Below are 27242 nucleotides of genomic sequence, written 5' to 3'. Positions count from 1 at the left end.
GAAAAAGGCACGGGCTGAATGTCAACCGTTGAAACATTCATGAGGCCACATAAGTTTTGGATCAGCCTAATATTTTTTGTGTTTTCAGTTCATCCAAGTAGAAATTACCTAACGAACGGTATGGATGGCATATAAACATCACCGTGAACCTCAGGGAGGTTTCAACGGTGGACATTTCCTTGCTCACCCTTTCCTCACTTGAGTATTCGATCTACTTCTTCTTTCTTTTTTTCTTTTTTCTTTTAAAACCAATGTCCTACCATCGTATGTACAAACAGGACAGCCGATTTCTCAGGAAACGGATTGGCTACTCCCCCTGCCGGTTCTTTGTGGGCCCGACCATGATGTATGTGTTTCATCCATGCTGGCCATCTATTTTTCTAGATCATTTTATGGTATGAGACAAAAAAATGAGGTATATCCCAATCTTAAATGGACCACATTACACGAAACAATGTTGAATGAACATCGACCATTAAAAGCTTTTTGGGGGCCATAAAAGTTTTGGATCAAGCCGATCTTTGTTTTTTCACTTCATCTGGGTCTGTATGACCTAATCAACAGATTGGATGTCAAATAAACAGTACAATGGGCCTTAGGAGGATTTTAATGGTGGATATCCAATCACTATAATTTTCCTGTATTGTGGTCCACCTGAGATTTTAAGGGTGGTCCACCTGAGATTTATATCCCTCTCATTTTTGGGTTCAAGCCTTAAAATGATATGTAAAAATGGATGAAACACACACATCATGGTGGGCCCACGGTGCACCGACCATCAGCCACCGGGCTAGTGGCAGGGGGAGTACCCAATCCGTTTCCGATTTCTCACAAACACGAGGGTGGACCCCACTAGGCTTATCGTCGCAGGAAGTTACTGCGAAAGGCGTTCGCAGGCAATCCCCATCCGATCCAATCAATTTGTGAGCCGGGCTTGGGCTAACGTCTAACCCAGTGGGCCTAGGTCGACCTCTGTGGTTCAAACCATTTTTTTTCCAACCCGACTCATTGCCACCCACAAAGTCCAACCAGCGTTCCCACATAATGGAAAGAACAGATCTCACATAGGTGTTTCACATTGACACGTGTGATAGTATACAGAAGTGCACGTGCAGGGCTCTACACGTGTTTGGCCTCAGCAAATCTCAGCCATCAGCTTGATGCTATTAATGGAAAGAAAATAACAAACTATGACGTTGTCATTAACCACCTACAACGTGATGCTAAAAAGCGTAGCATGCCTAAGTCGCTCTCCTATATCTGCAACAGACCCGACTGCAGCAACAAGTGAAACCATCAAAGCAAACATGCTCAAGCTCTGCAGGACTACCCATTTCCGTGTTCCTCTCTTGATCTTTGCCTGGGCCATGTACATGCTTACAGGGAAATACACCGTCAAAGGCCAAAATGCAATCGCGCCTAGCAGGCCCAGTATCGCATTGAAGAATGGCAGCATCATCGCCACCGTTGTTGTGAAGACTACGAACACTGTCCGTAGGATAAGCTTGCATAGTGTGAATTGGAAGGAGCATGATCCGAACGGTAATCGTATGGTGTAGACGGTGTGGAAGAAGCCGGCAGTGGGCCATTTTGAACCGAGCCATTTTTCAAAGAAGGCGAACATTGGTTGTGCGTACAACTGAGATATTGTAGACAAAAAGACGAAATGGGTGAGCTCAATATACTGAGAAGTTTGAGTTTTATTTGGATGTACCCCACCATCTGATGATCCAGACCGTTCATATACTGGGTCAAATTGTGGGTGGGACGGTTAATATCCCAGAAGTGATTCCCATTGGCTGATCCTAACCGTCTAATACATTCCACATACAATATGTTCTGACGGGGCATTGGCCAACATGCTATGTTCTGCACCTTTGCGTATTCTTTTATTATTTTTATATGTTACCTACATGTGATTATTAAAGTATTTATAAATAAGGTCTAAGCCCAACTGGTTGGACCATAGGTTGAGGTCCAACCAGCGGTTAACTTCCAACTTCTTAAGTGCATGTAAAATCTAACCCTTCCAAGAGGGTGGTCCCATCATGATGATCACTGGTTGCAAAAATTAACCCTATCTACTCATCAGGTGGGCCAAAACTTTGAAACAATATGTAGCCATTGATAAATAGTAAAATACAAGCTTAGCGTACCAAAAGCGTTGGTGGCCCATTTTTACACACGGTGATCCTCATGATCGAACAAAACTATTGGACGGATTAGATATAGCATATGCATGAAGGATTGGAAGTTATCCAAAGGGTAGACTGTTAGCTTGTGATCCAACCGGTTAGATATGAGACCTTCCCTTTATAAATAACATTAATTTAAATATTAAAGCTCGAGTTGAGTTAAGTAAAAACTCATCCTAGTTTCGAGTCAACTCAGTGTGACTTGACAGTGAGTTGAGTTTTCAAGGTTTTGTGAAGGTTGTAAGGGCATGATGAGGATGATCACCATCTTCTTTGAACAACAAACACCTTGAATTCATAAGGTCCTCTTGAATTCACAAGAGAGATTTCTCGAATTTACGAGAGAAATAAGAAATTTATAAATATGTTATTAAAAAATCTATCTCAAATAAACAAGTTTTTCAAGCTTAAATAACTCTAAATAAATTCTAAAATGTGATAAAAAAAAAGACCTAAACAAATAAGGAAATAAAAGATGAAAAACGTGGAAATTTTTGTTGCTCATTGTCATTCAATCAATTGGGTTGGATCGCCCGAAAACGTCCAAAGACAAACAAATAAATCATGCGAGTTTCAATCAATCGATCCGACTTGATTAATTAATCGATCGATCGAACTATGCTGAATTTTGTTTGATTCTAGTCGATTGATCAAACTATGTTGAATGTTTTTCCAATTTTCCATTGCTTCTTCTAGTTCATTTGTGACAGGGATGCTTGATCCATATCCTACATCAAATCTCCTCTACTTGAAAAAAACTTATCCCCAAGTGATCCTCCGGCTCTAGTTGATAATATTCGTATAGGTCCGTTACATTGAACATGCGTGAGATCTCTATGCCTTCGGGATGATCAGTGACATAGGCATTGTCATTAATCTTATGGAGTATAGGTACTATTGAGACTCAAATATTGTATAATTCTCCCCATTTATATCTTGGTTTTATGAACATGAATCCACTTAATGTTCTATTTTACTCCTGTATGTGTTGCAAGGTGAATTTAAGAGCTTGGATTGAAAAATGGTGTTAAGAAGCATGAATTTGATGCTTAAAAATCACCAAGGCAAGGGATGAATCTTAGGAGACCAAGATTGAAGAATTCACATGCCAAAGATCCAAGAAAATTGACTAAGTGAAAAATGAAGAAAATCGAAGATTTGAAGTGAAGAATCCTGAAATCGTCCTGAAAAAGTGTATTCTAAAGCTCGGAGGTCTCTTTTGAAAAACTACGCAGCAGAAAATCTATTTTAAACAAACTGTATAGCAAGAAGTTTATTTTGAAAAACTATGTATATTTGAGGCAGTTTCTAGGGTTTTTCAACTCCCTACTTTAAATAGGGCTTCCTAGGGCATTCCTAAGCATCATTCAAGGCATCCTAAAGCAAAATTTAGGGTTTTTAAAGAGTTTTTAATTTTATTAGAGTTTTATAAGTTATTTTTTTAGATCTTTTCTATTTGCATTTATTTCTTTCTTCTTATTTTTTTTTCTTATTTTAATTATATTTTTCTAAGTTCCTTCTAGCCCAAGCTAGAAGGGAAGCACATGGGTTTAATAATTCTTTAAGATTATGATGATTGATTGTTTTAATGATGAGAAGAATGGTGTATGCATGTTATCTATTATTTAGGTTTTGTTTTTTATCCTCTTGTGAGATCCATATGTTTCCATCATATGAGATCCACATTGATGGATAGGCTTACCTTAGATCAATCAGATTTCCTAGATAGGAGAGGTTCTCAACCTGTTATATTTCTTTGATTTTCATTATCTCATTGATATTGAATTCTTAAAATCACTGACGCTTGAGAATATATATCAATGGTGCAAATCCATGATTTTCTAATATTTTATATCACTTATTAAAATATTTAAACTGTTTTATTTTCCGATTAGGCTGACCATAGTGCTCAGATCCTAGTTGTGTTATCCAAGTCATCATGATTTTGGAACATTAACCTATGTGTGGAACTTTGAAGCTTGGGTGTTATTTTATTCAGTTGAATTACATCCATTCAAAAATCCCAAAATCAAATCATTAGTTTAGTTTTTATTACTTAGTTTGTTTCGCATTTGATTTTTTCCTTCTCACAATTTATCTCCTTGTGGGATCGACCCTGTATTCACGGGATACTACTTATGAATCTCTGCACTTGGAGGCAAGCAATCAAGTTTTTGGCGCCGTTACCGATGAGAGACTGAGATAGATCAGATCTGTGCAAGATAGCTAAGGTAAGTTTTCTTTTAAGGTAAGTTCTCTTCTAAACCCTCCAAATTTTCTGTAGATTTTTTTTCTTTGAAAGTAAATTCAGTTGGGTCTTTCAAGCACTAACTATGACATAAGGTTGCCCTGCTTGAGATTTTATCACCCAAGTGCTATGGTTGTCCTACAGTTGCTGTTTGATCACAAAGATCATCCGTTGAATCTATTTTTCAGATTAGCATAGTTTAATTTTTGCATTAGTTTTACTTTTGTTGATTTTATTTATTATTATTATTATTATTCCATGGACTGATCCCTCATGGTCGGTCCTGCCGCCTGAGTTGTTGATTTATTTTTACTTTGTTGACTGAACTCTTATGGTCGGCCCTGCCGCCTGAGTTGTTGGTTAACTTTTTATTTTTATTTTAAGTATTATACTTGCTATTTAAATTAGTGGTATTTGTTGTGTGGTGTGGATGATTTATGTCCTGTTGGTGTAGGGATCAAAACAATCGACTCTCCTCCGAAGGTGGACTAGTTTCAAGCCTTGATCATTCACTTAGAAGAGGTACTCAACATCACTTGGATTTTATGGTAGACCCAGTTGATAATCCAAATCCAAATCTAACAGATCCAACTATAAATCAAAACAGAGAAAATCAACCTAATCCTCCTATTGAGGATGAAAATGAAGTTCATAGGAATGTGTTAAACCAACCACGGACTTTACATGAACATTTACACCCTGAGAGATCAACTTTACCATCTTGCATAGTATTCCTTGCTCACATAGGGAACATTGATTTTAAACCAGGTGTGATTCAATTAATTCCTAAATTTCATGGCCTGGATTTTGAAAGCCCCTACTTGCACCTCAAGGACTTTGAGGAAGTTATTGCAACATTACAAGTAAATAATGGCAATAGAGATGTACTTAAGCTTAGGTTATTCTCATTTTCTCTAAAAGATCGGGCCAAAGCATGACTCAACGCTATAAGACCTAATACCATCACTTCATGACAAGCCTTAAGTAGAGAGTTTTTGAAAAAAAAATTCCCGAGCACAAAACAAATGCACTAAAACAAGAAATCATGTCATTCTCCCAAAAGGGGAATGAATTATTTTTTCAAGCGTGGGAGCACTTGAAAAACATTTTAATTACTTGTCCACATCATGGTTATGAACCATGGCACGTGATTGATACTTTCTGAAAGGGGCTCACCATGGATACCCGTCAGTTCATAAAAATAATGTGTGGTGGAACCTTTCTTGACAAAGATCATAATGAGGCTTGGGATTTTCTAGATATGTTAGCAGAGAATATGCAAACATGGGATGACTCTGCTAAATCAGACCAAATCAGACCCATTCTTAGAGAGAAAGTAGGGATGTATGTCCTAAGAGAGGAAGACGACCTTAATGCAAAATTCGTTGCATTAGCTAGAAAGGTCGAAGCCTTGGAAATTAGGAATGTTGATATGGTTAAAGTAAACACTTCCTTAGGTAAATTTTGTATCATTTGTGGTGGTATAGACCATGACACAAAGAATTATTCAATAATCTCAGTTATACAAAATATCACGCATGAGCATGATCAAACAAATACTATAAATAACTACCAAAGGTCAGTTATGCAACCAATGGGGAACACGTATAATCCAAATTTGCGCAACTATCCTAATCTTAGTTGGAGGAATGAACTACAAATTAATGCGCCCAATGCACCTCAAATGCCTCCACAAAACTTCTTTGGGGCACCTAATAATGCACCATATGTGCCCCCACCAAAGCGATCATCTATGGAGGATGCATTGACCGCATTCATGAACTCTCAAGCTCAAATGAATCAGTCTCTAATCCAATCAAACCAGGAATTAAAGACAGCTGTGGCTAGGACTGAGACTCAACTAAATGCTAGGAAAAAAGGACCCTTCCTTCTCAACCTATGCAAAACCCTAGGAACACACATTTCTTTGGAGACTCAAATCCAAGTGAGCTACATCATGAACAAGCTAATGCCATTATTACCTTGAGAAGTGGAAAAGAGGTCAATAGTAAGATAATGCAACCGGTAGAAATACCGGAGGATGAGCCACCGTCTCAAGAAAATGATGAACCGACTATGGTTCAAGAGCCGCAATAGCAAAAGGATAAAGAGACTAAGTCATATGAGCCTCCAGTTCCGTTCCCATCTAGACTTCAGAATTCAACTGTCCCTATGAAATATCAAGAGGTGTTGGATGTGCTCCAAAAGGTTACTGTTAATATTCCTCTGCTTAATGCCATTAGACAAATTCCATCATATGCTAAATATCTCAAGGACTTGTGTATTGTAAAGAGAAAATTAAATGTGCACAAAAAGGCGTTCCTTACTGAGAAAGTGAGCGCTATCATTCAACAAAGGGTTGTACCCAAATACAAAGACCCGGGAAGTCCCACTATTCCTTGTATTATTGAAAATTTCCAAATTGAGTATGCTTTGCTAGATTTGGGTGCAAGTGTCAACTTAGTATTTTATTCAGTTACAAACAAATGGGGTTAGGCGAGCTTAAACCAACCACAATTATACTCCAACTCACTGACCGCTCTATTAACGTACTAAGGAAAATTTTAGAGGACGTGCTAATCCAAGTAAAAAAATTCTACTTCCCTGTGGATTTTATTGTATTAGACACTGAACCATATATAAATGCTAACGCATAAGTTCCCATCATTTTAGGCTGCCTATTCCTAGCAACTTCAAATGCAATCATAAATTGCAGGAATGGAATGATGAACTTGTCTTTTGGTAACATGACTCTAGAGCTAAATATTTTCAATCTATGTAAGCAGCCCATTGATAATAATGAGATCTCTGAGTTGAATTTCATGGATTGCTTGATGGAAGAAGAGGAATTAAAACCTAATCTGACTGAGGAATTGATTCAAGTTATTGGGGACTTGAAAAATTCTGATCTAAAAAAAATGTTTACTGAAATTTGTGATGATAATGAGAGCATTACCACCCAAGACATTGGTATGTACCAATGGAGACCGCGCACTCAAATCCTATCTATCGAGGACTCGCGACCTTTGTCATCACCAACTAATGTTCCAAAGCTTGATTTAAAACCACTACCAAATGAGTTTAAGTATCTATACTTAGGTGAAAATAAAACTTATCCTGTGGTGATCTCTTCATTTTTAGAGAAGGATTAAGAGATTAAATTGTTGAAAGTTCTAAGGGACTATAAAGGAACCTTGAGCTGGACCATTTCTGACATAAAGGGTATAAGCCCTTCCATATGCACCCATCGGATCCACCTCGATGAGGATGCCAAACCAATTAGACAACCTCAAAAGCGTTTTAATCCAAACATGATGGAAGTTGTAAAAAATGAGATGATCAAATTATTGGATGTGAGAATCATCTACCCAATATCCGATAGTGTTTGGGTGAGTCTGACTCAAGTAGTCCCAAAGAAATCCAGAATAACTATTGTGCAAAATTCTAATAATGAACTCATACCAACACGTGTCACCATTAGTTGGCGTGTTTGCATTGACTATAGAAAATTGAACCAGGTCACAAAGAAGGACCATTTCCCTCTACCATTCATTGATTAAGTTTTAGAGAGGGTAGCAGGTCACTCCTCCTATAGTTTTTTTGATGGATATTCTAGATATAAACAAATAGAAATAGCCCTGGAAGACTAAGAGAAAACCACGTTCACTTGTTCATTTGACACGTTTGCTTTCAAACGAATACCATTTGGATTATGTAACACCCTAGCAACTTTCCAACGGTGTATGTTAAGTATTTTTTTAAATATAGTTGAAAAGTTTCTTGAGGTTTTCATGGATGACTTCTCTGTATTTGGAAGTAGTTTTGAGGAATGCCTTAACAATTTATCTTTTGTCTTGTCTAGGTGTGAAGAGAAACACCTTGTCTTAAATTGAGAGAAATGTCATTTTATGGTTAAAAAGGGAATTGTTTTAGGCCATGTTATCTCAAAAAATGGAATCGAGGTATATCGCTCAAAACTCGACATTATAGCTAATCTACCTATCCCTCGAACTGTTAGAGATATTAGATCACTTATAGGGCATACTGATTTTTATAAAAGATTCATCAAGGACTTTAGTGCCATTACTAGACCCTTGACTAATCTTCTTCAAAAGGATGTTCTATTTAAGTGGACAGATGAGTGTGCAAGTGCCTTTAATAAAATTAAATCATTCCTTACCACTGCACCTATCATGCATCCACCAGATTGGACACTTCCTTTTGAACTAATGTCCGATGCAAGTGATTATGCCATAGGGGCTGTTTTGGGCCAAAGGAAAGATAAACGCCCCTATGTTATTCAATATGCAAGTAGAACTCTAAACTCGGCCCAAGTGAACTACTCAACAACTGAAAAAGAGTTACTTGCAGTAGTTTTTGCTTTGGATAAGTTTAGGTCCTACTTGCTGGGATCCAAAGTGGTCATTTTCACGGACCACTCAGCTTTGAAATATTTACTATCTACGAAGGATGCAAAGCCGAGACTTTTGAGATGGATCCTCCTATTCCAAGAATTTGACTTAGAGATAAAAGATAAGAAAAGACTAGAAAATGTAGTGGCCAATCACCTTTCTAGATTGGTGTTAGATGATTCCACTGAGGAGATGCATATCCAGGACACTTTCCCTGATGAACAATTATTTGCGATCTCCAAATTGCCTTGGTATGCGGATATAGTGAACTATCTTGTAACGGAAAAAATGTCATATCATTGGAAGTCACAAGATAGGAAGCGTTTTGAAACCGAGGTTAGGAACTTCTTCTGGGATGACCCGTATTTATATAAATATGGGACTGATCAGATTTTTAGACATTGTGTCCCAGAGGATGAAGTTCAGAGTGTTATTTCCTTTTGTCACATGGAAGCATGTGGTGGCCATTTTTCTGCTAAGAAAACCACTGCAAAAATCCTGCAGTGTGGTTTTTACTGGCCCACCATGTTTAAAGACACCCATGCTTTCTGTGTTGCTTGTGATAGATGTCAAAGGTTGGGAAGAGTGTCTCGGCGCAACATGATGCCTTTATCCCCAATTTTACCATTGGAGATTTTTTATTGTTGGGGTATTGATTTTATGGGCCCATTTCCATCTTCTTTTGAATTTCTTTATATATTGGTTGGTGTGGACTATGTTTCAAAGTGGATTGAGGCAGTTTCAAGTAGGACCAATGACAATAAAGTGGTCATATGATTCCTCAAGGAAAATATTTATTCTAGATTTGGAACTCCAAAGGCCATCATTAGTGATGGCGGGTCTCACTTTTGCAATAGGACATTTAAGGCTTTGATTAAGAAATATGATATCAAGTATAAAGTGAGCACCTCATACCACCCACAAATGAGTGGGCAAGCTAAGATTTCTAATCGGGAAATCAAATACATTTTAAAGAAAACTATAGGTCCCTCAGATTATCCAATGCTTTATGGGCTTATAGGACTGCTTATAAGACCCCGATTGGAATGTCTCCATACAGATTGGTATATGGAAGGCTTGCCACTTACCTGTGGAATTGGAATATAGAGCCTACTGGGCAATAAAGAAATTAAACTTTGATATGGACCAAGCAAGTGGACAAAAGAAATTAGAGTTGAATGAATTAGAGGAGCAAAGGAGAGACTCCTATGAAAATTTTAAAATCTATAAAGAGAGGACCAAAGCTTTTCATGACAAAAATATCCTGAGAAAGAATTTTGAACCTCAGCAAAAGGTCTTATTATACAATTCCTGTCTTCAGTTCTTTCTGAAAAAGTTAAGATCAAGATGGACAGGCCCCTTCATTGTGAAGAATGTTTATACTTATGAGGCTATTGAAATTGAGAATCCACGTAATGACAATGTGTACAAGGTTAATGGTTAGAAACTGAAGCTTTATGTGGAAAACTTTTATTTGGGAGAGGAGTCCATCCCTCTTCATGAGCCAGAATATTCAAATTGATGCTTCTAATCTGACGGAGCATTTGTGTAGGATTTGTATCATATTTAAATTTTTTTAGTGTTACCTAACAGGTGAGTTCTTCATGGTAAGTATTATCCACCATTTCTTTTATTTTTATTGTTTTCTGCATTACATTTTCATTACATTGGGGACAATGTAGATTTTACGTTGGGGGGTGTGGATAGTCATCCATGTGAGTTTATTTTATTTTATTTTATTATTATTATTATTTTTTTAGGTTTACGTTTATGGAAAAAAAAAATTCAACATTTTCAAAATAATATTTTTATGTGAATATGATATTATGCGAATTCCAAAGGCAAAGTTAATACTTATTCTAAGTTGATAGTAGTCAGAATTCTGATAACTGAAAATTATAGACTTGAGTTCAATTATCTAATCACTAGTTTAAAGTGAGTTATAATTTGATGTACTGAATTCACAATACACCCTAGCTAACTAAGTGAGGAATATGATATGTGAACTAGAATAACAACTTTTGATTCAAACAAGGTTGAATGAACTAGTACCATTGATATATGCTTAAAAGAGAGAATATTGAAGAAAAAAAAAGGTGATGGAAAAAGAAAATTTTATTATAGAGCGTGAATGCAATGACAATAACAATCGTGTCAGTAATCCGAAGTAAGGATACCTAAGTATCCATTACTGTTACCATTACAAGTACGATACCTTATGTTATGAAGCAAACCTGGTGGGAATCTTCATCTAAGGGTGGTCTATAATAATGAAGATATGATGATAAAAGAAGAAATATCATGAAGAAAATGAGATAACTAGAGATTTCATATTCTTAGGATGATTGAAAGGAGTTAGGATAGGGAACATGCATATTTCTCAAAGTTAGACTAGTGTCACGAGCACCTAAGTATATTGGATCATAACTATTCTAAATTTTGATTAGGTCTCTGAACTCAAGGATGTAATGGATTAGAAAATTAAGATTCTAACTAAATTCAGACTTAGGGTAAGTATTGTTTTGTTTTGGAATTCATATGATGAATAGAGGCATAATTGTATAAATTTCTGAGTGTTGAACTATTTTTCATGTTTTCAATGTTTGTGGGTAACATTTCTGAAAACCCTCATAAGATTATAACTCATCTACTAGGGGAAACCTAGGGGTTTAAAGGCTTGTTGCATATGCTAAATGTAATCGAGATTACCTGCGAAAGTGGTGTAGTTAGAATTTTATTTTTATTTTAATTTTGTTTCTAGAATTAATTTTTATTCTTATTTTTATTTTTCTTCGCTTATTTTGCTTGGGACTAGCAAAATACTGGTTGGGGAGTGTGTTAAGACTGAAATATTGAATAATTCTCCCCATTTATATCTTATTTTTATGAACATGAATCCGCTTAATATTCTATTTTACTAATGTATGTGTTGCAAGGTGAATTTAAGAGCTTGGATTGAAAAATGGTGCTAAAAAGCATGAATTTGATACTAAAAAATCACAAAAAGCAAGGGATGGATCTTAGGAGACCAAGATTGAAGAATTCACATGCCAACGATCCAAGAAAACCAAGTGAAAAATGAAAAAAATCACAGATTTGAAGTAAAGAATCCTGAAATCATCCTGAAAAAGTGTATTCTGAAGCTCTGAGGTCTATTTTGAAAAACTGCACAGCAGGAAATCTATTTTAAACAAACTGTGCAGCGAGAAGTCTATTTTATAAAACTGTATATTTGAGGCAGTTTATAGGGTTTTTCAACTTTGTACGAAAATTGGAATTCCCTACTTATAAATAGGGCTTCCAAGGATATTTTTAAGCATCATTCAAGGCATCCCAAAGTAAAATTTAGGGTTTTTTAAGAGTTTTTAATTTTATTAGAGTTTTATAAGTTATTTTTTTAGATCTTTTTTATTTTCATTTAATTCTTTCTTATTTTAATTATGTTTTTCTAAGTTCCTTCTAGCCCAAGTTTGAAAGGAAGCACATGGGTTTAATAATTCTTTAAGATTATGATGATTGATTGTTTTAATGATGAAAAGAATGGTGTATGCATGTTATCTATTATTTAGGTTTTATTTTTTATTCTCTTGTGAGATCCATATGTTTCTATCATATGAGATCCACATTGATAGATAGGCTTACCTAGATCAATCAGATTTCCTAGATAGGAGGGGTTCTCAACATGTTATATTTATTTGATTTTCATTATCTTGAATTCTTAAAATCACTGACGCTTGAGAATATATATCAATGGTGCAAATCCATGATTTTCTAATATTTTATATCACTTATTAAAATATTTAAACTGTTTTATTTTCTGATTAGGCTGACCATAGTGCTCAGATCCTAGTTGTGTTATCCAAGTCATCATGATTTTGGAACATTAACCTACGTGTGGAACTTTGAAGCTTGGGTGTTATTTTATTCAATTGAATTACATCCATTCAAAAATCCCAAAATCAAATCATTAGTTTAGTTTTTATTACTTAGTTTATTTCGCATTTGATTTTTTCCTTCTCATAATTCATCTCCCTGTGGGATCGATCCTGTTTTCACGGGATACTACTTACGAACCTCTGCACTTGGAGGCAAGCAATTAGGTACCGGCCCAATCTTCTTATCCTTCAGTTTTTTGTATGTCCTGGTAAATAATATCTCCTTGCGCATGCAGATGAACCATGATGTTGTCGCCCACATTGAACACATGCGGACGCCGATGTGTATTGGTTATTTCCTTGTATTTGTCATTGAATGCTTGCAAATTGACCTGAACATTAGTGTGTACACTTAAGATTTGGTCTGCCATATGTTCTACAACAATGCTCATGCCTGGAAGCTTGGGCAGTGGAACCAATCAAGAGTATGCTTAATGACTCATCCGTTCACAATTTCAAACAGAGACTTGACGGTGGAACGGTTTTGCATACTGTTAAATGTGAATTCCACCTGGGCCAAAGCAAAATCCTATTCCTTGGACTTATCACCCGGGATGCATCATATAAGATTTTCAAGTGTATGATTCACCACTTCGGTTTGCCCATCTATTTACAGATGATATGCACTGTTGAACTGCAGTGTCAAATCACTTCCCTAAAGTCCTTAAAAGCAATTGAGAAACTTAGTGTTACAATATGAGGTGATAGATTTTGAGATACCATGTACTCGTACAACCTCTCGGAAGAGTAAATTTGCAACATGTGTAGTGTTAAGAGTTTATTTCACGTTGGGTTCATGAAAGACCTAGCACAAAGTTCATAGACAAATCCTCCCAATGGCCATCAGGTACCGGCAATGAACTGTATAGGCCTGTGTTCTGTGATCGTCCCTTGGAGGCATGATACGTATGACATCGCTACACTGCTTTTCCAACATCCCATTTCAGCTGTGGCCAATAGTAACGATCTTCCAAGAGAAATAATGTCTTGTCTCGCCCTAAGTGATCGCCGATGCTACCTCCATGTAGCTCTTAGATGACACACTCCTGCAATGAACTCCATGGAATGCACAACTAATTTTCGTTAAAAAGGAAACTGTCATAAATATGGAGGTCATTGGACTAACCCTCCTGACATTTAAACTATTCGTCCTTGAAGTCGTCGTATATAATTGGTATATAGATCCTTGTTGCTCATGGTGACAAAAAAAGGCTACATGACGGCTAAGCGCATCAACCACCTTGTTCTATTATCCGGCCTTATGCTTTAGCATAAATGTGAATTCCCACAAGAAAGAAATCCACCTAGTATGCATACGGTTAACATTAGCCTAGCTATTAATAAATTGAGAGCTTGGTGATCCATATAGAGTATAAATTCCCACTGAATTAAATAATACCTCTAATGTCGCAATGCTTGAACTATTGTGTATAATTTTACCTCATACGTTGACCATTTCTTACGAGAATCACTAAGTTTCTCGTTATAAAAGGCCATCGGCCTGTCCTCTTGAAACAACACCCCCCAATGCCAATATACAAAGCATTGCTTTCGACTTCAAATAATTTATCAATGCTGTTAAGTCGGGACCAGAATAGTGGACAACCTCTACTTAATTACAACAAAACTTTTGTCAACCTCATCAATCCACTGAAAATGTTCATTCTTCATGTAGTCAGTGATTGGTGCCATTATGGTATTGAAGTTCATCACGAATTGATGATAAAATGTCATTAACCTGTGAAAACTTCGCACTTCATGATTGTTCGTCAGAACCGACCATTCTCTGATGGCTTTTACTTTCTCTTTGTCCACAAGGATGCCCGTGAGTATCACAACAAAGCCCCAAAACAAGAGTCTCTTTGTCGAAAAGTTGTACTTTTTCATATTGAGGTATAACTTGTCCTCTATGAGCATTTGAAGTACCTGTTCGAGATACTCTACATGGTTTGCCTTGTTCTGATTGTATATCAAGATATCATCGAAATAAACCACCATGAATCGCTCAATGAATGGTTTAAGAACCTGGTTAATTACCCTTATAAATGTACTTGGCACATTCAAGAGTCTGAAGGGCATGACCAACCATTCATATAGACTCTCATTGGTCTTAAATGTTGTCTTCCACTCATCACCTGGTCAAGTACGGATCTGATGGTAGTTGCTCCTCAAATTTAGTTTTGGAAAACAGTTTCGCCCCCTTTAGCATGTCCAATATATCGTCCAACCGTGGTATAGGAAATCTATACTTTACAGTTATTTTGTTTATTTATCAGTTGTCGATACACATATGCCAATTCTCATCCTTCTTAAGTGTCAATAGAGATGGGACAACACATGGGCTCATACTTTCTCGCATTAGACTCTTACGGATCAATTCCTCCACTTATCTTTACAAAATATCCGATTCTTTCGGACTCATCCGATAATGAGGGTGATTGGGTACGTCAACCCTTGGGACAAGGTCAATAAGGTGTTGTATATCTCATATGAGATGCAACCCATCAGAAAGTTCATCGGGCCAAATTACCTTAAATCCTCGCAACAACAGTTTTAATTTTTTAAGAATATATCTCTACCTCTTCAGCCTTCAAAACCAATGTATAGACTTTTCCCGTCTCTTTGGACTCCTTTACAAAGTCCTATATGGCTAAGAGAGAACACCTCTCTACTTTAGAATCTGCGGGTTGCTCATCTAGGTCAATGGGAGCGAGTATGTTTTTTTGGTCATCCTTAACGAAAATGTATATATTATCTTATCCTCTATGAGTGGTATCATGATCTGATTACCACGGCTGACCAAGTAATACATGACAAGCCTCCATGTCAACTACGTCATATACTACTTGGTCCCTATAATGTTTACCAATTGAAAAAGAGACGGTGCATTGTTTAGTTACCTTCATCTCACTGACCTTCTTAATTCAGCCGATTGTGTACGAGGAGGGATATCTTTCCATCTTCAGTTGCAACTTCTCCACCATAACTTCGATAAATGTTATCTATATGAGTGTACCTCATTCATTGGTGTATACAATAGACTCCTCACCACTAGAGATTCACAGTGATCTTACAGAACCCAATCCACTTCGTCCACTTCATCATTCTCGGCATTTTCTACTTCATCAATCTTTGGGTCTTCCTCTACATTTTCAATGTTGTCATTATTAATAGCTCGGTTCACCATTTACAGCTGAGGACACGTGTTTGATAAGTAACCTGGTTGACAACATCGATAACAATGGTCTTGCATTGGGCAACCATATGGGTTTGGAATCCTTCTTGGACCAACAGTAGTGGTCACTGCTCTTTGCAATCTCTCTTGTTTGCTCCCCAACTCTCAGTTTGCGAGTTTAGGAGGTTAAGGATGCCCCCTACAATTATTTCCCCTTGGCCAGTGGTGCTCCATGCGAAGGACCCATAGTGGCTACCCTATTTGTAGGATAGGGCTGCTTGTTGGATTGTTCATGCTGTGTCTTCGCTCGGGTGGCTAGTTTGATCGCTTCGCTCATCGTCCAAACGGATTGCATTTAAACTCGTTTCTGGATCTCAACACGCAAACCATCGATGAATCGGGGGACCTGCTACAATTCAGTCTCAACTAAATCATTTTGCGTTGCCAAACAATAGAATTCCTCTGCGTAATCTCTCATCGTTCGGTTACCCCTGTCGACAATTTTGATATTGTTGAAATAATACCTGATCGTAGTCACTTGGGAGGAATTGTGCATGCAACAATTGTTTCATCCGCTGCCACGTGCGGATTAATGCATTCATTTGTCTCGTTCACGCGAGCTAAAGCTGTTCTCACTAAGCCAAAGCTTCGCCCTTCAACTTGTAAGCCACAAATTTAAACTTTTTATTTATTTATTTAGGGAAGTCCATGTGGTCGAAAAAAACACTCGAATTCAAGTAGCCAATCAAGCAGGTCTTAGATGTGGAGTTGGTCGTTGAAGTTAGGAAGATTGACTTTTATCCTAAAATTTTGATATGTCCGATTTACTGGATCACCACCTCACCCGGGGTGTTAGAGGATCATGTTATTGATCTCCTCGTCGCTGGATCCCACATCCTTAAGTGGGACTCTATGATTCATTGCCGACATCGTCCTATAATTAACATGATTGCAAATTCTAATGCCTGTTGGAGGCAGATCATCGCCATGAACATAGAGTTGCCCTAAGGCCTCCATCATGGGGTCGAGAGCAGCATGCAGCCCTTACATGACTTGTCGATTCTCCCACCGTGCCGCCCAGAAAGCCACCACTATTAAAAGATAATTCCTTAAAGCACCATTCATGGGATGTTGCTCGAGTCGTTGTTAGAAGCTATATCGATCCAAGAAAAAACCTCGATCTGATACCAAACTAATGTGGGGAAGGGCATGATGTGGATGATCACCATCTTCTTCGAACAATAAACACCTTGAATGTACAAGGCCCCATTAAATCCACAAAAGAAATTTCTCAAATCCATGAGAGAAATAAGAAATTTAGAGATATTTTATTGAAAAAACTATCTCAAATAAACTTAAATAGCCCTAAATAAATTCTAAGATGCAATTTAAAAAGATCTAAACAAATAAGGAGATAAAAAATTAAAAATACAAGGAAGTTTTCATTGTTTGTCACCGATCAATTGATTGGGTCGGATCAATCGATCAAGATGGTCCAAATGCATCCAAAGACTGAAACAAATAAATCATACAAGTTTTGATCGAGTCAACCGGACCTGATCGATTGATCGAACTATGCTAAATTTTGTTTGATCCCTGTCAATCAATCAAACTATGCTGAATATTTTTATTTTTATTTTTTTCCTTTGGTTTCTTCTAGTCCAATCGATCCCAATCGATCAATCAAACTATGCTGGAAGTTTTTTCCAATTTTCCGCGGCTTCTTCCGGTCCATTTATGTCAAGGATGCTTGATCCATGTCCTACATCATTTTAAAAATTGTGCTGGGGTGCATGTGATGCATATGCACGTACTATATAAGAATCGAACATAAATGTATGCATCTAGGTCATAAATCTGAACATCTGATATGTAAGCTAAAGAAGTCTATATATCTACGGTTTAAAGCCAAGATCATGTTAGTGATTAACTTGTGTTCAAATTCATGGATACAGGCATACACGTACTAAAAAGAATGAAGGAAGGATATATGTACCTGATAAGCTCCAATCAAATGTATAACAACAGCAAGGTTGGCAATGTCGACGAGCCAGAAGGGTTCACGGAATCCGGTGAGGACATTGCCTGGAGTAGCATTCCCGAAAGCCGCATACCCCACGCAACCCAACGATACATAGAACATTGTCGTAATTGTGATACCGTACATGGTGGCTCTCTTCATCGTTTTATTTTCTGGCGGAGGAGATTTTAGAGTATCCTTCATTGAGATGAAATGAGTAGATATTATGAGAATTCCATGCATATGGAATTTCAGGATGTAGAAGTTCTATACACTTCTGTCCCTGTATTACGCATGTACAGGAGATCAGGACCGTTCGATTAGTGTGGCCTTTGGGTTGTTGTCAATTTTCAGTCGTCGAATGTGTGTCATTGCTCTGTTTTGAGCGGAGTTGGAATAATGGTTATCGGTTCAATCAACGTTTCCTTTCAGATAGGCTCATCGAATGTGGTCCCACCAAATAAACGGTTCTGATCGCTGCATATTAGTGCTATGTGTGGATCTGCCAGGCTTGGGTTGAGTTGAAACGGCCCATTTTTTCTTCTGGGCCCAGCCCACTGGCTTGAGTCTTAAGAGCAAATCCAGCCCACCAAAGGCATGTACTCAGTCATGCTATGGGCCCCACGAAAAATTATGTTTTATTAGGCCCATGGGTGGCTTGTTTATTTATCAGGACAGATGGTCAGGCCCAAGCCCAGCCCATGATCTGATAAATTAAGCCCAAGCTCATCCACAGGTGGGACCAGGTGCCCAATAAGCAGTCCTACCCTCGGCCGTCTGTAGCCACGAACGGGCAGTTCTGTGGGCAGGCCCACCGTGATGTATCTGTTTATCCACGCCGTCCATCCCTTCTCTTGTGTCATTTTAAGGTACGTGCATAAAAGCAAGGCAGATCCAACGCTCAGGTGGATCCCACCACAGATGACCCTTGCATTTAATGCAACCAAAGCTTATTATTTCGTGTGGTCCACTTGAGCGTTAGTTCTGCCTCGTTTTTTGTGCATATTCATTAAAATAATATGAGAGAAGGGATGGATGGCGTCGATAAATAGATACATCACAGTGGGCCCGCCCCACAGGTCCACCCGTTCGTGGCTAGAGAGGGGCGGGTGTAGAACGCAATCCGCGTCCAAGGGAGACTTTCAGTACCAAGGATTGATGACTGTCTGAGTCGGATGCAACTCGACCGAGTCAACTGGGACTCAATCAATTCCGTTCCAGTTTGGTACCATGAGTCAGCATTGAAAATATGAGTGACCCGGCTCGACTTGGCCAACTTACAACTCCAGCCAGCACTAACTGAATCGATGCGAGTCACGGAATCTTAAAACCATGTTCAGTGTTCACACGCACACATCACCCAACCATATGAGATAGGGTTGCACGCAAAACCAGTGGAACCGGTAAACCGGACTGGAACTAATCAGAATGCACGGTTTGGTCCGGTTCTGAAGCGCACCGGTTTCGAAAATCAAAGATTAGGTTAGTTCAGTTCGGTTCTTGGTTTGGGGGTCTATAGAACCGAACCAGACCTTGAATCTAAACCCGAAACCGGACCCCTCCGTCAATAAATATTTTAATTTTAATTTTTTAACATAAAAGGCAAAAAAAAAAAACACTTAATCTTTCATTATTCTCCCTCCTCTTTTGTGGCCTCTCAGTCTCTCAATAACCATGCAATTGGACTGGATTATAAAAAAAACCATATAATTAGACTAGATTATAAAAACAAATCATGAAATTGGATCAAATTATAGAAAGCCCAGGATTGTAAAATTGAACTAGAAGTGAACCAGTATTTTACGATCGGATTTCAATTTGGTTCTAAGGTGCAAACAGTCCGGTTTCAGTTATGATTTTCCTAAAATCATTGGAAGGATTCGTTTCTAGTTTCACCCCAGAACTAGACCGAACCAAACCATGTGCACCCCTAACATAAGATAGTCATGAAATTTTCCTAAAATAACATCATATTCTCTACCCATGATCCAATGGCCAAATCCAATCCAGTTTTAATAAAACGCATGATCTGAATGGCCCAAAAAAACCCAAAAAACAAAACATTATAATGTACCTGAATTTCGACTAGAAGCATTGCATAGGTGTAAGCGAAAGCGATATTTCCAAGTGCCTGGAGTGCATGCCACACCCTTTGAGACATAGAAACACCCATAATACCTGCCTTAACTCCACTTAAACTCCCTCGAATCTCATGGTTAGATGCAAGCTTTATACTGCACAAATACAAGCCGATGAAAGAGTAGCCGAACGCCATCACTGCTGCCACGACCGATAGAAATGTCACCTTATCCAAGTTTGGTAATTGCGACAACACGATCTCAATTCCTCCGACGATTATCATAAACCAATTTCCAGACGAGCTACACTCTGCATCGGGGCCATTTTTATGGTAGCAGTTGGACCGCTTGAATGACCTTTTTTAAAGTGAAAATAATCATATTATCATTTGAAGAAGAAACTAGAAAATGCATTTTAATTGGGTACCCAAATTTTCAAAAACTCGAATTTATGTTAATGAGTTATAACTCACATCATGCCTGTAGCAGCAGTAATCGTGTATCCGATTGCACATCCCCAAAGAATTGCATACTGTGCAATGCCGCATACGAATACCTCTCTTGGACCTGAATGAATTAGATTAATGAAAATTAACATTATAAATAGTAGAGAATTTATTCAAATATATCGATGTAGACTGTAAGAATTCTATAAGGCGGCCCTTATAAATCAATGGTATAGATTACCTTAAGAGTTGAATAGTGTGATTGGGAGTACTAGTAGACCCCACTTAGTTATGATTCATCTAAAATCATGTAAAGGTAGTGCATTACAACTATGTCATATGCATAGTGTTCTAATTGGATTAAGATTGAAAATTTTGTGTTAAGCTTGAAAGGATTCGAAACTCATTAATCTTCTGAACCATATAAGCAGGCAAGGTTTCCAAGCTACAAACTTTTCATCTTGTTATGCTGCTTTTCTACGGGTATAAGGTGAGGAAGATTCTGATTATTTTTTACGACCATACCTTTGATACAACTTTAATCTTCATACTCGATGCATAGTTCGATCCTTTATAATTTCAGATAAAGTTCAAAGTCATTATATTTTGAAACATATTTATCAGCCACCATGCAAAGTTGTATTAATCTGGTTGGACTGGTTTGATTAATAGCTTATAAAATGGATATTCAAATAATTTATATGAAATGGGTCCAATCTGTGATTCGGTCCATTTATTTGTTGGGGCCCATTAAGGAGAATGGATCCTGTAAATAGCTTGGAGCTTAAGCTTAACCTACATTGCAATGTCCGGGCCCATCGTGATGTATGAAGGACATCCAATCCGTCAATCATTTTCGCAACATCAAGTTCTTGTTGGGGAACAAAAAATCAGGTCTATTGAAGTTCAACTGAGCCACGCAATGTTAAATCATGCCTGAAACTTATAAAATCACATGGTGTGTCTCAAATGAGCTTCAAATGGACTGATTCTTGGGTCGTTTGTTCATCCTTGGGAGGCACATCTTCTGAATGGATTGGATGGCATATACAAGGTACAATGGGCCCTCAAAACAATCTAAAATGTTTTTAATGTCAGGCGGCTTGCACACGTCACGGTGGGCCCCACACAATGCTCTAGATATTAAGCTTGACTACAAAGCTTTGTATTGAATATGGTTTATGTCGATACTTTGTACCTACGGAGAAGTGAATGAGCTCCAACGTACGTGTGCCACCCATGTAAAAAGAAAATGTGGACACATGCACGTGTGAGAGTGGATGCGTGGAGGGCCAAAAGGAAGTTAGCTGATTGATTACCTAGACATGCTCTTACAACATGCATGTATGTGTAGTTTCTCCTCCCTTTGATAGGATCGGGTGATCTGTAACAGTCGGTGAGAAGAGTGGCTGTGTAATAAGTCACATATGCAAAGAAAACGAGGGCAAGTGGACCCATAATCCAACCCATCTGGGCCAAACTCCATGGCAATGCCAACACACCCGATCCAATGACGGCTGTGATCGCATGTGTGGTGGCCGTCCACACGGTCCCTGAATGATCAAGAAAGGAAGAATGTCATCAGTTCCAATTAAAAAATAAAAAATAAATAAAAAATAACAATTAAAAAAAAAAGATCCATATGGCCCACCTGAGTTTGGATCTGGCTGATTTTTGGGGTGTTTTCATTTTGTGCTGCATCTGAGCAGAGTTCGGATGCCCAACACACATCAAAGTGGGGCCCATGCCCACTCATAGGTACGGTACACTCAACACCATGGGATCTTTTATCATATAGAGGAAAGATCCCACAGTGACGTGTGTCATACATCTCATACATCCAATCCGTCCATATATAACTTGTGTCCTCTGATGTCATGCCTGCTGCCCTAAAATCAGCCCGAGCACTCTGACATTGGATCTGCCTCAATTTTGGGCATAGACACTAAAATGATATGGAAAAATGGATGGACGGTGTGGATGAAATCCATACATCACGATTGCCCCTCAAAAATCCTATCCGTTTCTAGCTAGAGACTGGCTGCGTCCATATACATGGCAGTACGTTTTTTTTTTTTAAGGTTTCAAAGCTACCTCATTAACAAAAAGTACCTTGGGTCGGCGGCTTGGTGGCCCCACCTGATGTTTATGTGAAATCCACCCTGGCGATCAGGTGCATCATTGTAGGGCCCAAAACTTAGCTCCATTCATGATTTAGGTGGACCACACGGTTAAAAATGGGCCCTGAGCCTAAATTGTAATTTTTCTTCTAATTGTTGAAGTGGGTTTTATATAACCATCGATGAAATTTGAAAGAAAAAATAAAAATAAAAAATCAAAGGTGGACATTTTTCTCCCAACTTTTTCCTTTGGCATGGCTCACTTAAAACACAACTAGCCTAATTATTATTATTATTTACCTTGGATCTAAGGTTGGATTACATATCTAATAGTCAGAATGGATCTCACATACATATCACCATTAGTCCCATGAAAATTAAAGAAAGGGCGATTATTTATTTATTTTTATAATATACAAGTAGAAATTTAGACAAGAAGTCTTTGATTTATAGGAGGCCCACCATGATGTGTATGTGAAATCCACTCTGGCCATTAGATGTGTAATCCTATGTTAGGTATAGGGGCAAAATATCAAGTTAACTCAAGATTCAAGTGGACCACACTAAAGGAAATAGTTGGAGAGCGATGTCCACCCTTAGTTTTTACAGGACCCATCATGATGGTTATATAAAACCAACTGTAACCATTTGATGCCATTCCAAAATTTAAACTTGGACAAAAATTCATGCTCATAAGTGAATCAATTGTGAACAACACTAAGGAAAATAGTTTGAAGGGTGAGCAACATTCTACACTTTTTCCAATCTTATGACCCTAAATCTTTTACTTAGGCATAACATGAGGTGATGCACTTGATGGTTAGGATGGATTCCGCATAAATATCGAGCCGCCGACCCTATGCTAACATGGGGTGACGTATCTAGTGGAGTTAGTGGATTACACGTGAACATCAGGGGGTGGCCACCCACCCAACCGCATTAAAAAAATAAATGGAAAAGTGCTCTGATAATAATTACTTAATGAGATAGTTTATTGGAAAGTTTTTTTTAAAGAAGTATTAGAATAAAAATTCTATGTTAAGTACGTAGTTTTTTTTGTAAAAGTTCCCTTTTTTTGGGTGTGCGAGCGCGTAAGGTGACATTTTGTGCTTATTTAAGCCACTCAGTCAAACGTGGGTCGACGACTATATTCCGATTATTTTTTAGTGCCACGCTATCTCAGCGTCTGCCACTGACACGTGGCAACCACACTCATGTGTGGAAGATACCAGTTATTGATCAGTAAGATCACATCGATAGATGACTTGTTACAGGAATTAAGCTTGTCTGATCCTCAAGTGGGCCACACATGTATGAAATAAATTGAAGTTTTAGAGAAATTATCCATCTCACCCTGGTGGTAGACTCTCTTGAGTTTCAACACTAGGTCAAGGGTTCAAGTACCCATTAGTGGTGAAATCCCACGGACGCCGGCACAGCTAGTTGATGTTAAAGCTATGTGGGCCCCACCATGATGTATGTGTTTTCATCCATGCCGTCCATCCAATTTTTTCCATTCATTTCAGGGGTTGCTTTTATACGGGAAAAAATAAAAATAAAAATAATCCAACTTAAAGTGCTTCGGAGAAAAAAAATACCAAAGTAGCATCACATCGTCGTCATCTTTATCTTTTTAACAAAAGAGATGATAACGTAAAAGTCATCCACTAGACTGGATATCTATCGGTCACTTACACTTATATAGCCTGCATTAGGTGTTATGAGGGTAACATGTTAGTAGGTGTTCCCCATACCATGGGGCCTACCTTAAAGATGTGTTGTATATCCACGCCATTCATCCATTTCTCCAGCCCATTTTAGGATAGTCCCAAAATTTATGTAGATCCAAATCTCAGGTGGGCCATACCACAGGAAACAGTGGTTTTTGAGTGCGTCGCCATTAAAAATTTCAAAGGCTCCTTCATGAGGTTTTTGTAGTCTTTATTTTCCATCCAACCTGTTGATAATGTCAAAAAGACCTAGATGAAGGGAAAAAATCAAAGATCAGCATCATCCAACACTTTTGTGGCCCACAAAAAGTTTTTAATGGTCATTCTTCACTGTTTCTGGTGGTGTGGTCCACAAGAGATTTAGATATTCTTAAGGTTTGAGATCACGTATTAAATGGAGATGTAAAAACATATGGATGGCGTGGATATAAAAAAAATTCATCAAATTGGGCCCCACACGGTTAGGGTTAAAGGTAACAGCTAATCCGCTCCCTCTCGCAGAATGCGTGACTCTATTCACGTGCTGTGAATGATCAAGCACACATGTTGAAATCAATCTGATGGGCCACACATAATCTAACCGTTTGTAATAAGTGGGGCCCACCGTTTGATGATTTAAAGCTCTTTGATGAACAGAATCCTAATTGATTGTGTGTAACTACTCAACCGTCAATTAGCTGACAATCATTGCAAGGGTTAGGATCTTCCAATCTTGGATATCTCTGGGCCATCTACTATCAACGGTGAAGGTTATCAGATACAACGGTTTGCATCAGTATTCGATGGACCCCACATAAAAGGAATCGTGTGTATGGAAAGATTACCTGTACGGACACGCCCATCTTCTTCCACCTCCATTCTGGCAAGATGGACACTCCAAATGCTCCAACAGCTTCTCTCTCTCTCTCTCTCTCTCTCTCTCTCTCTCTCTCTTGTATGAAATGCGAGGGTGGTTGTAGTGTTCAAAAAGCTTGATGATGATTACTAGTCGTTCATTGGGGCCAAGCTGGCCACTATCTTTTAAAAATACACACGGGAGTTATTTGATACTCTGGCAGAATCTTATGGTTCATACACATGACACTCATGAAGTTGTGACTGTGGGATACACCCAATGCACACACACAACCGTCCAAACCGTGGGACCCACCATAGACATCTCACAAACCACATTTCGGATTATTTGAAGTTAACCCCACCTCTTATTTGTGATTATTTGTTTGTTGAATCTGGACCATTGACTATTTTTCACTTAACGGTCACTCTGAAGCTTACCAATCATAGGACCAGGATACCAATTCAACTTAAGTTTCCACCATTGATCAATCTAAAGCATGGCCCACTATTTGGACGGTTTACTATGAGTGTTACGTATGCATGTATATGATCGTGTGAGCATGTACTATATACTACCATACTCTACTACAGTATCAAAAGGTTGGTGGGGTTTTTCTTGGGTGCAGAAAGGATATCTACTCTCAAAAGAGGGAGGATCGGACAACTGAAGCACATGACTGAGTAAATATACAGAGAAATGATAGGGATCCATTCAGAAGGGGGCAGCGGATTGCGTGGTGTGCCACACAACACCTAGGTGGGGTGTTACGGTTACCAAGTTATGTGGGTCCCACTATGATGTATGTGTTATATTAATACCATCCATCCATTTTTCAAGATCATTTTAGGGCATGCTTCCAATAATGAGGCAGATCCAAAGCCCAAGTGAACCGCATTATAGAAAGTAGTGGGGATTGAACGCCTATCATTGAAAACTTCTCGGGGCACAAGTTTTGAATTAAACTGATATTTGTGTTTTCCCTTCATTTAGGTCTGTGTGATCTTACGAAGGTTGGAGCAATTACTGTAGGCTTTAGTAGGGTTTCACTGATGGGCATTATTGTCCTCATTGCTTCTTGTGGTGTGGTCCACTTGAACTTGGTATACTTTATTTTTTGGGACATTCTCTAAAATGATCTCGTAAAATGGATGGACGGTATGGATATAACACATGGATAATGGTGCGGCACACAAAACTTGTTGACGTCAACACACCATCACACGGTGGTGTGTGGCACACCCCGCAATCCGCTCCAAGCTGCTTACCTTATTCTGGTGCAACTCCCATGTCGGAGGGGATTAGTTGGACCCCGGATCCACCGAGGTGGGCGGGAACCTGACTATAGGCCCACTATGATGTATGTGTAACACCCCTGGTTTTTTCAACGGTGGGTTTCACTGTTCCCTTTGGTGTGGTCCACTTGAACTTTGGATTTAATTCATTTTTGGGCTCATGCCCTAACTTTGACGGGCAAAACTGATAGACGGATTGGATTTGTCACAGCATCTCTGTAAGCCCACTGTGTTCTTTTATTATTATTATTATTATTATTTAAGAAAATAAAAATAAATCCAGTGACGTGCGATCAGCACGTCACTCCAACGTAACCTTCCCGACTCTTTCTCCTCTCCTTCTTCCTTCTTCCTTCTTCCTTCCATATCCAACGCCTCAATAGCCGCACCCTAGCCAGTCTCTACTCCACACCTTACACCAAGAGGGGACCCACCTTACTAATCTGAGCTGTCCATCCGATTAAAAAATTAGAAAAAAGAATCTTGTTGGCCAAAATCTCTTCCCCATTTGCAATCTATGTGGCCCACCTTGGACTGTTGATCAAACTCATTCTTGAGATCTTGCCTGACTCGATCTGAAAAGCCTAATGGACGTTGTAGATTTCTCCTCCGACCATTTTTCCATCCAACTCCGGCTCTTGCTATGTTATCTATTGGCAGCTACAAGACTCAAATGTGCCGCATGAATTATTCTCGTGGAGATCAGATTTTTTATTAGATTCTACCAAACATAATAGGAAGGTGATCATCCCT

At 38.4% G+C, this 27242-nt stretch overlaps 1 protein-coding gene across 1 annotated transcript; it reads right to left on the bottom strand.

Moving 5' to 3' along the window:
* Positions 1–1060: 1060 nt before the first annotated feature.
* Positions 1061–25311, bottom strand: LOC131242825 (amino acid permease 4-like). Its single transcript, XM_058241728.1, has 6 exons — positions 25184–25311; positions 21829–22062; positions 20537–20630; positions 20060–20420; positions 17962–18183; positions 1061–1639 (listed from the first exon to the last, which is right to left on the bottom strand). Exons 1-6 carry the CDS (start codon positions 25215–25217, stop codon positions 1211–1213), a joined length of 1374 nt encoding a protein of 457 aa, XP_058097711.1. The 5' UTR covers positions 25218–25311; the 3' UTR covers positions 1061–1210.
* Positions 25312–27242: the final 1931 nt, after the last annotated feature.

This window comes from Magnolia sinica, chromosome 4, assembly GCF_029962835.1.
Source record: "Magnolia sinica isolate HGM2019 chromosome 4, MsV1, whole genome shotgun sequence".
Lineage (NCBI taxonomy): Eukaryota > Viridiplantae > Streptophyta > Magnoliopsida > Magnoliales > Magnoliaceae > Magnolia > Magnolia sinica.
This window is presented reverse-complemented; position numbering and strand designations above follow the sequence as displayed.

Bases quoted from the DNA above. Each gene is read 5' to 3' on its own strand.
- LOC131242825 (XM_058241728.1), bottom strand. From the start codon at position 25,217: ATGGAGGTGGAAGAAGATGGGCGTGTCCGTACAG. The intron at 22,063-25,183 runs GTAATCTTTCCA...TTGATCATTCAG, and splicing joins AGATGGGCGTGTCCGTACAG to GGACCGTGTGGACGGCCACC. The intron at 20,631-21,828 runs GTAATCAATCAG...TAATTCATTCAG, and splicing joins TGTTGTAAGAGCATGTCTAG to GTCCAAGAGAGGTATTCGTA.